Source organism: Sprattus sprattus, assembly GCF_963457725.1.
Source record: "Sprattus sprattus genome assembly, chromosome: 5".
Classification (NCBI taxonomy): domain Eukaryota; kingdom Metazoa; phylum Chordata; class Actinopteri; order Clupeiformes; family Clupeidae; genus Sprattus; species Sprattus sprattus.
The window spans coordinates 8,724,183-8,736,274 of record NC_137924.1 but is presented as its reverse complement, the minus strand read 5'-3'; the positions used below and the strand labels follow the sequence as shown (position 1 = coordinate 8,736,274).

General features: G+C 41.9%; 1 protein-coding gene and 1 pseudogene across 2 annotated transcripts; both read right to left on the bottom strand.

The window, feature by feature from the left end:
• Positions 1–819: 819 nt before the first annotated feature.
• kctd4 (potassium channel tetramerization domain containing 4) lies at positions 820–1,596 on the bottom strand (the record flags this gene model as incomplete). Its single annotated transcript, XM_080838765.1, has 1 exon — positions 820–1,596. The coding sequence occupies one exon, from the start codon at positions 1,594–1,596 to the stop codon at positions 820–822; it is 777 nt and encodes a 258-aa protein (XP_080694891.1).
• A 6,593-nt stretch (positions 1,597–8,189) lies between these two features.
• On the bottom strand, positions 8,190–11,374 carry LOC308366001 (leukocyte elastase inhibitor-like; annotated as a pseudogene). The gene is made up of 6 exons: positions 11,210–11,374; positions 9,872–10,012; positions 9,542–9,659; positions 9,191–9,329; positions 8,942–9,110; positions 8,190–8,624 (listed from the first exon to the last, which is right to left on the bottom strand). The product of its transcript is annotated as a leukocyte elastase inhibitor-like (transcript).
• Between the last annotated feature and the right edge of the window lie 718 nt (positions 11,375–12,092).

The window sequence follows — 12,092 nt, the reverse complement described above, 5'->3', positions numbered from 1 at the left end:
AAAAGACTAACCTGTTCACAGTTTCATATACAAAAGTGTAAGCTTTGAGGTCAATGGTTGCTATATAATATATATACGGTATACTATACTGATGCTGTGAACAAGACAGCTTACCTCTCTGTTGCCAGGGAGATGTTTGTCACTTTATATATAGCACAACTTGAAAACACAATATTTGGTGATAAAATGTCACACCCACTTACAATATCACATGTCAATTGTCACATCAGTGATGAAACACATGAGAGAACAAATAGTGCTTGGAATCATACATCAATTTCACGATTTTATTACATAAAACATTCACACATTCCAAATGAATACATTTATTTTGATGTTCACTAGATGACATTACACAAGAACACAACATCATTATAAACTATTCTTCATGCAGCACATGAATATAAAACATGGTGATTTCAATCCTTAAACATGAATGCAATGAATGTAGTTCCATAGCATTTAAAGCAAAATTGTATTCTGTCTCCAAAGCAAGTCCTGTGTTGTCACAAGACTTTTAAATTTAAATATACATTACCAGCGCAACAACCGAAAACACAGTGTAAACACAACAGTAATAATCACCTAACACATGATCATTTTCCCAGGTTTATAAATAGGCGGTGTAAACTTTCGGTCAAGAAGTCTTCCTTAATCCTGTGTGTATTTTCACGTCAAGGAATCTTGATAGGAGTACCGATACTGCTCTTGATTATAGTGTTTGTATTACCTGTGAAGATGACGTCCCCACTCTTGTCCCTCTCTCCCTCATCTTCTCTCTCTCTCTCTCTCTCTATCTCTCTCTCTGTCTGTCTGTTCTCATTTAACAAAGTGTAGAGCCTCACATTGGACCACGGACCCGCGGCTGCTGTCTAGACTGGTGAGGAGCCGGAACCCCCCCCTGAGGGCCAGCATCACAGTCTCCAGCTTCAGGCACTCCAGCGTGCACAGGAAGGTGCTGTCTTCCTTCAGGACCAGCCGGGAGCCCAGTTCTGACTTGATGAAGTGACGGAATTGGATGACATTGGACGACACTACGAACTCTTCCGGGAATCCGTCCAGTCGGCTCTTGGAGATCTGCACCAGTCGGCTCTTCACCTTCTCGATGAAGCCGGTGTCGCTGCAGTAGACCTTAAGGCCGTGGGAGCGGTCGTGGCTGTCCGTCACCTCCATAAAGGCCGGCTCGCGCAGCGCAGTCTGCTGCTGGTCCCAGTCCAACGCTGCTTCGGTGAGGTCAGGCAGCCTGTAGAACTCTGCTTCTCGCTGCAACAGCCCAATCTCCTTAAAGTCGTCCGGGAGCAGCAGCTCCCCCAGTCGTAAGAAGTTGAGGACGTGGCGGAAGATGGGGCCGTCCCGGTCGATGAAGGCATTGCCCATGGAGTCCACATGTTGCACAGGCCTCTTTCCACTGGCCAGCTCCTCCAGCAGTGAGCCGGGGTGCTTGGCGAGAGTGTGTCTCTGGGAAGCGTACAGGTAGCCCCCTACGTTAAGGGTCACGGTGCCTGAGGAGGATTTCTTGAAGCTCTTGCTGGGTTGCAGCAGGTCGGGGTTGATTTGTCTCAGTTCACTCTCCATTCTTCTGAATTCCCATTCCATGCCTTCCCGCGTAACCCAGCCTGGTGGAACGTGCGCTTTATGCACGAGTGAGCGAGCGCGAGTCGGAGAGCAGCTGAGCTGAGCAGAGCTGGCATTGAGCACAGGAGCGAACAAGCACTGGCAACATTGAGCACAGGAGTCCTTCGCAGCTTCTCACGCTGGGGCGGGCTTGCCTCCTCCGTCAGTGTGTGTGTGGGGAGGGTAGGAGGAGGAGGAGGAGAGTGTGCATGCCACGCTCCCCTCTGCTTGCTTGCTGCTCCCTGCTCAAAAGGCTGGATTTAATCACCTCTCCAGCCTCTCTCTGCTCATGCTCCATCTGAGCAATTAGCGGCTTTGCCTCCCGATGAAAAGGCTCCTCAGCTGGGTAGCAGCACGTGAGGCTACAGGAGTGGGGCAAATCACAGGGAAGAGAGATAATAAGCTGTGTGTGTGTGTGTGTGTGTGTGTATGTGTGTGTGAATAAGCGTGTTAAAGGAGGGAGGATATGCTAATGCTAGCATGAAGAGGGTCTACATTTTATAAGTGCTGACAATCTAACCTTGCCTTTTGAGCTGCGAGAGCCATCTGGTCTCATTGTCTGATACTCTGACCAGCAACAATTGGCAGCGTTGCCAGTAGGCGAGAGTGGGCACAAGCACTCAGACTGGATGTGCTTATGCAAATGACTTGCTCATCTTCACATGAATAGGCTTTACAGTGTGAGTCAAGCTTTCCCTCTCAGTTAAAGAAAAGAAAATTGGTTATTTTTTTTACATAATGCTTATTGCAATTTGTTTATTAACAAAGCCCAACTATGAGTAGTAAGTGTGGTTTTGTCAAGGTGTGCCCTTTACTTGACTATACTACAAGAGATTCTTACTGTAATTGGCTCAGGGCTGTGCATATTGTGCTTCATATAGTGGGAGTGTTTCATCACCATCTAAGCCTTCTGGCGTTGATTTATAAACCAGTGCTCTTAAAATAGCATATTTTTGAATAGAAGCTGACAGTGACTGAGCTGCCTTCCTTTGTCACTTGTACCCACACAAACAGTGTTAATGTCTTTGTGAGTCTGAGCTATAGTCACATGTGTCCCTCTGACATCGGTATGTGCTGTCCCCTAAACTTGACAGACTGTCAATCAGTTGAGGTCTGATGGGCCTACAGCCGTGGTCATTTTTAATGCCAACCTGTTAGTTAAATTGCCTTATGTGTGAAAGATATCGTTGGGCTGGATGGAAATTCAAAGATTTCCTATGAAAACACCGCTGTTATACTATAATATGACAGACCTCTATTTTAGCTCTGCCGTTAGTTGCGGTTCCGTGATAAGGAACTTGATGGAATGTTGGTCTGATTGGTAGGGTGTCGGTTTATTTTCCGTAACAGACCTCGAGCACACACAACACACTACGATGGAGAGAGACAAGGAGAGATTAGGAGATATAGTCCATAGTGTAGTTTCTCTTCTTTGTTGGCCTTGTCTTCAAGGGCTGCAATGTCTTCTCAATGCTCCTTGCTCCGTTCTTTCACCACACGTAGCGTTTGGTGTCTCTACGATGTCCCTTCTCCAACACAACACACTCAGCATACATGTTACATTTTATTTATAGTCCATAGAATACACAATTTAGCATAATGGGTGTGTCTGTGGGGCATGATAGGCATGGGGTCTACCTATTTACAGTTGAATGCAAAAGTTTAGTCACCCCTCTGAGGCTGCATGATAATTTACTTAACTAAAAAAGATCACAGTGGTATCATCAAGTTATTTAGTGTAGCAGTATTTAGTTGTGTGAAATGAAATCAAATGTAAAAAATAGGCTGTGCAAATGTTTGGGCACCCTAATCATTTTGTTGATTTGAATACCTGTTACTACTCAATGCTATTTAACTGCAACACATAATTAGTCTGATTAGTTCGTTAAGCCTTGTATTCCATAGAAGGGTGCATCCAATCATTATAAAAAGGTATTTAAGGTAGCAAGTTGTGCATCTATTTGATTCTCCTCTGAACCATGGCAACATGGGGATATCCAAACAGCTATCAAATGATCTGAAAGCAAAGATTGTTCAGCAGTATGGTTTAAGGGAAGGCTACAAAAAGTAATTTTTTATAGTTTCAGCTATCAGTTTCCAGTGTAGGGAATGTTATTAAGAAATGGAAGGCAACAGGCATTGTACTTGTTAAGGCCAGAATTGGCAGGCCAAGAAAAAATAAGAAAGAGGCAAAGGCGAAGAATGGTCAGGTCAGAATGGTCAAGGACGACCCTCAGACCACCTCCAAGGACCGGCAAGGTCATCTTGCTGCAGAAGGTGCATTGCTCAACCATTCAGCGCACATTGCACAGAGAACAGCTGTATGTGAGATTGATGCATAAGAAGCCTTTTCTGCACACACGCCACAAACAGGCTTGCTTGAGGTTTGCATTTGAACAAGCCAGGCTCATTTTGGAACAAAGTGCTGTGGACTGATTAGACAGATATAGAGCTATTTGGTCACAACAAGAGGCGTTACGCATGGAGGCAAAAGAACACAGCACTCCTAGAAAAACACTTGCTGCCCACAGTATAATTTGGTGGGGGGGTCCATCATCTTGTGGGGCTGTGTGGCTAATGCAGGAACTGCAACTCAGTACCAGCAAACTCTTGACAATAATGACACTCTTGACAACAAAGCTGAAGTTACAGGGTGTTCCAGCAGGACAACGACCTGAAACATTGCTCCAATTCCACAAAGGCATTTATGCAGATTTTCTGGAATGGCCATCCCAGTCCCCATACTTTAGATTATTGCATACTATAGCGTTACTTTAAAGAGGCTTGAATTTTGTAATAGTCCACATCTGACTGGTCAGCTGGTAAAACTCATATTTTTCATAAGCAAAAATGTATGAATATTTTAGATATACTTGTCATAACATTTTGTCACAGTACAGTTTAGTGATATAGTATTGTGTTCAGTGGACAATCCAGCCACAACAGATTTGATATGTGTTGATAACAGACCCCTGACATGAATATTGACTGCTGCTCTTTAAAACCATTCTGTGCTTCTAATTCACAGTTTTACATATTTTTGCCCTGTAGTCTGTTGTCCTACTGAGTACCAGTACGCGTGTTTCCAACTGAGAAGTCCTAACAAGATGTCTCAGAGGCTCATAAATGTAACAGATACAGACATTAATTTCAATTCATCCTGTGGCCTAAATCTGATATCAGATTGAACATTAATACATAATCCCACTTGTTTGCTACAGGCTGCAGGCTAATCATCTGGCAAAACACTACAAGTTAGTCTATGTCTTTTTTGCCATTGAAGTTATCCTGATCTGATAATCATGTTTATTCTTTAGTAATGACAGGCGTACTGTACATTATCCCTTACCTTTCTATTGCGTTCCTTGTACTTTTGGAATCGAAAATGTCTTGACAAAAAACATACAGTATTAGACCTTTTAAAATGTAATCAGAAAGTGATTGGTCATCAGTTATCAGGTTGTATATTTCCAAGGTTTCTTCATGGTTTACATATTATATCATGATCTGCACAGAACATTTCAGGAAAAATCACTGTAATAACATTCCTTAATTCTGCAGATGATCTGCAAAGGTCTGGACTTATTAATTGTTTAATCATTTCATAGAAACTACATACCACCCACCAGGCTTTTAACAAGCTCCATAGTAATTTTTCTGCACAACTGACTTGATAGAGATACAAAGCAGATGGTTCATTAACGTACTTCATTCTCACTCTGCTGGCAAATATGCATACATGCTGTGGTGCCTGAGGGTGGGAGTCTCTTCTGTGGGTAGGAGGGTGAGAGTGCAGGGAATCAACAGGTCATGTCCTGTTGAAGCGGAGAGGCTTCATCAAGATTGTCCTGCTACAATCTGGTGGGCCAAGCAGGTGGGAAGGTGTGAGTGGGCAGACGCCTGACATCTTGACCTTGCAGAATTCTGTGCTTCATCTCACCAGCCTACAACTAGCATTAGCTCCAGTCATGCCACCCCCAAGATCCCCCCACTTCTCAATAACTTCACACAATTTCCTTTTCTACACAGCTCCACGAGCCTCGTGGTTTTATGCATTATGTAACATGGAAATAAAATGCCCAAAGGATACATAGAAACCATAGCTTTGGTTACATATAATGCCAGAGGCAAATGCAACTGATTGCTAAGATCAGACAAGATCTGCATTGTGAGGTCTGACATGGTACTGACCTCAGCTTGTGGGCTTTGGGTAATTGCGAGAGAAATGGAGGCTTCGCTCAAGTTGTGGTACATCTGTGTGGGTGTTTTTGTGGAGTTACACTGACAAGTGCTCCAGTGGTTATTCTGTAATAATTGCGGATAATTGTGAGCATGCTTGTTGATCCACCTGAAATGGAAATTGCGATAGTACAATCAAAATGGACTTGACTGAACATGAACATTTTGGAAGCACACAATCAAAAGCAATGAAAAACAAATGGCTGCAGATATTTAGTTTTTTCTAAAGAGTTGAAGAATTATATAAATAAAGCATTTCAACTCTGCTGTTCAAGCACAGATGGCAAAATAATGTGGTCTAACCATCTATCTTATCCGCTGTTTATTTTATTTCCAAATAATGCAGTTTGTCATCTTGGATTCTGAAATGGAACAATGACAAAAGAACACTGTTGTTGTTCCATGAAGCTATTCTACATCTTCTTAGATTCAACAGGTGTTGTGATACCCAGCAACAGCCTGGGACCTGTCATATCCTTGTCAGGTTCTAGGTACATCTTTAGGTTCAGGAGGAATCTTGTTAATCTGTCCAGCTGCTCCCTTCAGCCTTTGTATGAATTTACATTTTGTATGTAAAGCCACAGATTCTGTGCTCTTATGGGTGTCTGACTCATTTTTCATATCTGTTTATGCTTGTCTTGAAAAAACTGGAATGCTTCTCAGAGAAACTGAAGTGTCATTAACACGCTGGTACACTCAGCACTTGGTTATGATAATGCAATCATCCAAATGGCAGCAGTGACTTGAGATGGCTTTGAGTTATCATTATGTGCGTAGGAGAGGAGGTGGGATGATGTCCATTTAATCCTCTGACAACTGGTATGCAAATGTTGTGTGCCTGGATACTGACACTTTGTTTCTGTAAATACTGAAGAGTATTCTTATTTTTCATATACTTTCTAAACAAATGGAGTTGTTTAACTGGTCAATGCAGAGTTTGAAGATTGATTGCAAAAAGGGGGGGGGGGGACATATTAAGTAAACCAAGACTAGGCATGCCAAGCAATAACCAGTCAATAAAAAAGGCAAATCTTCACGTTAGCTTGACATTGCTAAACTACCAGCTTTATCTTACCACTACGTTAAAGAAATAATCAAGGTAAAACCGTGTTATTTTGATGCTTTTGCTGTATGTCCACATGTATTTTGCTAGATAACAGTATAAAATCATGTCAGTAACCGCACACATTAACTTAGCATAGCAAGACATTAACTTAGCATAGCAAGAACTCCGCATAACTCGACCTGTTTCTCCAAATTTTTGAGGTAGACAGGAAACGCACTGAAACCTGCACAAGTTATTCTTGGGGCCTCGGAAACATGAACATGTCCTCAGATGAGGCTGACTCTGAATCCATGCTGAAAAGTTGTTTGTTAGTCAGGCTGTTTGTCGAATGTTTAAGCAAAACAGGCAAGGCTAGTGCTGCTGCCAAATACACACTCTGCTGTCATTGGAGCTGATAGAGCCAACTGATTGGCTGAAACGTCCTAAAGCAACGCAATCCATATTTTTGTGTAGGCAACATTTCGGCGAAACTGTGTTCATAAAATGTAACGAATAACGACGACACATATTGTAGAAATGTAGCGGAGCAAAAGTATAGATAATCTGCAAAATGTAACGAAGTAAAAGTAAAAAGTATGCACTATTATTTTTACTTAAGTAAAGTACAGATACGTAAAAATGTAACGAAGTAGGCCTACAGTACCGAAGTAAAAATACTTTGTTACATTCCACCACTAGACTTAAGCAGTTAAATAATGTTGTTTGCTTGGTATTTCTCAGTTAAATTGAAGGGGATTTGATGTACAATAGACATCAACTGGATGTACATTTTACTGAAATAACTGGTTTTATAGCATAATGATCATGCAAAATCAGCATATATCCAATGTTAAATGTACTGGTTTACAATGTTATATTATACATTATAAACTGTTAAAGGAAACTGTTAAAGATACATATTGCTCTGTGAAGATGGTTATGGTTTGGCAGTAGTATTTACTGAATTATTCTGGCAACCACAGCTGCCAGGTTTTTCCAGTAAAAACAACAGGATTTGTTTAACAGTGTAGCATAGCAATGACGTAAATATAGCTGAAGTTTAATGTTGAATATACAGGCTTAAAATGATACATTTACAGAACAAACTTGTCCAATATAACATAACAGTGACGTTAATACTACTCAAATCCAATGTTGAATATAAAGGTTTAAAATGTTAAATGTACATGCGGCTCTGTAAAGAGATTTACAGGTGGATGTATTCTTTACAGGATTGCTCTGGCAACTCAGCTGCCAGAATTTTCCTGTAAAAACGATAGCAGTTTTTTTTTTACAGTGTAGGGACAGGGAAGGTAGCCCTGCCTTCAGGGGAGCTGTAGTGGCCATAGAAGAGGATGCTCTGTGTGGGGTTGTGTCGGATGAAGAAGAAGAAGGGGTGGTCCGCCATGAACATTTTTGGCTCCATCCAGCAAATAGGCACTCTGATGGCAGCTGTAGCTGCGGCTGCCTCAGTGCCCTCCTCGTCCACTTCCACAAAGGACTTGTGCTCGACCTTGGACAGAACCAGTTTGTCGCAGTACATGGCGGAGAAGTTACACTTCTGATGGTCAAAGGCATCCACCATGCCCTTGCTGACCAGGATATCGTTGAGATCATAGGTCTCTTCCAGCTTGAACCTGGGGAGACCCACCTGGACCACCACGGTGTCCATCATGCCAGGCCTGGTCCACTCCATAAGTTTGTCATACGTGAGCATCTGCTTCAGCTTAGGGAGTGGTAAAGAGAGAGGTTATATATCAGAGCAATGACTGGGTTTCTGTCTGAATCTCTAATGATCCAGGCTGGACCCTCTGTTACATAGCTAGCACAGCTGACGAAAAGGACTATATCCTTACTTTTTCAAGTTTGAACATTAAAATATTAGTTTGTAGTTGACAAAAACACTTACGTACATAAGCTATAACCTCGAACAGGTTAGGTTAGGCTGATAATAGGTTAGAGATATTTCATTCATATCTAATATTTTTTTCATTCAGTTCTATGTTAGAAACTTTAACACTTCTCGGCACGTCACTGTTTTACCTTCTCCAGTCCAGTGGCGTTGTCCTCCATGTTGTTTGGGAGCATAATGAGCATGCTCATGTTTTTGCCCTCATATAGGGAGTTCCAGAATCTGGCACTTTGCATCGGGGACGTAGGTTAAGGGGAACTTAGCTGTTTGATGCATCATTTGCACAGGCTTACTTTCATTCTGCAAACAGACACAAGGACTTAATATACTCAAGCACATGGGAGGGGAGTTAATTATCAACTGCTTTTGACAACCATTACCTTGTTGATCTTAAATTGTACTTTAGTGGTGAAGTCACGGTTGAACTTCCTCTCCCAGTTGCCTTTGAAGTAGATGGTGTCACCAACACAAGTCTTGTTTTATCATCTACCCCTTCAGCCAACAGGTCCATGATTTTCTCTACAATAAAAAATTGATCAATCAATCAGAGAATCGTGAAAAACACAAAGAAATGTAATAATTGAATTGTGTCTATATAGAGTGGCTACTGAGAAATAACAACTGATCTAGCTTACTGAATGAATAACAGATCTTTAAAACGGCTGTTAACTTGTTATTAACTGTTTTATAACATCTATGCTGTTTGGGTTTCAGCACTGATTGATGATTACCTTGTGTCTTTTCCTCCACCCATTTGTTGATGTTCAGTCGTGACGCCTCTGCATTTGCGCGGAAGTCAACAGCCTCCAACTCAGCAAGATAGTGTGTCTTGGTGTCAGCAAGGAATTTCTGAAATGTGTGTGTGTGTGTGGGGGGGGACATTAAGGAATGCTGGCTCGAACCAATTCAAGGCAGACCCATGAGGGACTAACATCGGATATCTTCAGTTTCGTACATAAACCAGTTGTGTCCAATGTTCCGTGTAACACTGAATGAAAGTCAGGTATTTACTATGGCCTCTCTGCAAACAAACTGGTCTTACCTCAACAAACTGGTCTTACCTCAGCAAACTGGTCGGACTTCTCTCCATATAGGCAATCGGCCAGACTCAGTGCATATGGGGCTCCATCTTTGTTGAGTTCAGCGAAGAGCTTGTTGAAGCCAACATGGACATCACCCTCAACCTTGTTAAGGTTCAGGGTCTTCAGAGAAAATTTAAAAAGGATTATTGATAAGTGTTCAGTTATATTGTGTTATATTCGTTCATTTTCTCGTGGCCGCGCATCAGGACTGTTGCATAGGCTAAGCCAAGGAAACAGAAATGATTCGTTGAATGCAGGTCATGTGAAAAATGATCCAAAGACTCGTATCCGAAGACCCAGTCAGAAAATGAACGAATCATTTCTGTTTCCTCTAGCTACAAGTACTGTGCCTATGCAGGTAACGTGGAAAAGGATCCAAAGACACGTATCCGGCAGATGAACAAATCATAGATCCAAAGACTTGGTTGGCAGAAGAATGAAACATTGATCCGAAGACTCGGTTGGCAGAAGAATAAAACGTTGATACTAACAATTGGTTGGTGAGTGATTCTTCATCTGCCGGATACAAGTCTTTGGATAATTTTTCACGTGACCTGCATAGCCTCAGCATTGGAAGCTAGAGAAAACAGAAATGATTCGTTCATTTTGACTGGGTCTTTGGATACGGATCTTTGGATCATTTTTCACGTAACCTGCATATGCAGTAGAGGAAACAGAAAGGACTGTGACTAGGTTAAGTATGACGTGAATGATATTTGTTCACAAGTCATTTTAACTTTTTTTTTTACTTTACTTACCGTTCAGTGCAGGGTAATTGTTTAATGTGATAATTAAATGCTAGTGTGATAATAAATTACCATTTCATCCAAACTTACATGATACATTATTTGAATGCAGGAATTTCTTTTAAATTATCTGCTGGTTTACATGCACTTACCTATACGTGAGAATATGATACATGTTTGCAGTGGATGTATTAAGGCCAGGGTTTTGGCTATAAAATGTTGAGCAACAACAACTACTCTGTTTTTGGTTATAAACTGCAATGAACTAACATTGCATTGGTCCCATGTCCTGCCTGGAAGACGCATTTATTTAAAGCTGATAACTTTTAAAAGGTTAGGTTAAAAAGATCTTGCTGCATCACTGAACTGTCATGTTCAGTTCTGTTCTTGTGGATAATAATAACATGGACATCACCCTCGACTTTGTTACTTTGTTACCGGAAAAGGATTATTAATAAGTGTTCTGTTACTATATTCTTCAAACACTTATCATCTACATCACGCACTGAATGCAGTTGCACTGAGTTAAGCTATCCATGGCTTCACTGGGCTGTGCGCATTGTGAACTCACCTCATGAATTTGGGCTGCAGTATTGCCCTTGGCTCCGAGACTGACCATGGCCAACGCAGAAGAGATGCTGACTGGTGAGTAGAACACATTGCCGGTGTTCTTGGCCTCAGTTTCCCAGTACTGCTGATAAAAAGCATCCCCACAGCATGATGCTGCCACCACCATGCTTCACTGTGGGGATGGTGTGCTCAGGGTGATGTGCAGTGTTGGGTTTGCGCCACACATAGCGTTTTGCACCACGGCACTTATCTGACCAGAGTACGTTATTCCACTTGTTAGCTGTGTCTCCAACATGGCTTATGGCAAACTTCAAGCGGGCTTTTTTATGGCTTTCTTTAAGCAAGGGCTTTTTTCTCGCCCACTCTTCCATAAAGCCCATTTTTGTGGAGTACACGACTAATTGTTGTCCTATGGACAGATTCTCCCATCTGACCTGTGAATCTTTCCAGGTCCTCCAGAGTTACCATTGGCCTCTTGGTTGCTTGTCTGATTACTGCTCTCCTTGTCCGGTCCGTGAGTTTGGGACGGCCTTCTCTTGGCAGATTCGCTGTTGTGCAATATTCTTTCCATTTTTGAATAATGGATTTTAAGGTGCTGCGCGAGATATTCAAAGCTTGGGATATTTTTCTATAACCTAACCCTGCTTTGTACCTTTCTACAACTTTATCCCTGACCTGTTTGTTGAGCTCCTTGGTCTTCATTATGCTGTTTGTCTAGTAACGTTCTCTAACCGACTTTGAGGCCTTCATGGAACAGGTGTATATATATTGCACCTTAATTATTGCACAGGTGCAATTCATTTGCACACAGGTGGGCTCTATGTAACTTATTATGTGACTTCTGAAGGCAATTGGTTACACCTGATCTGTAAGGGGTTTCACAG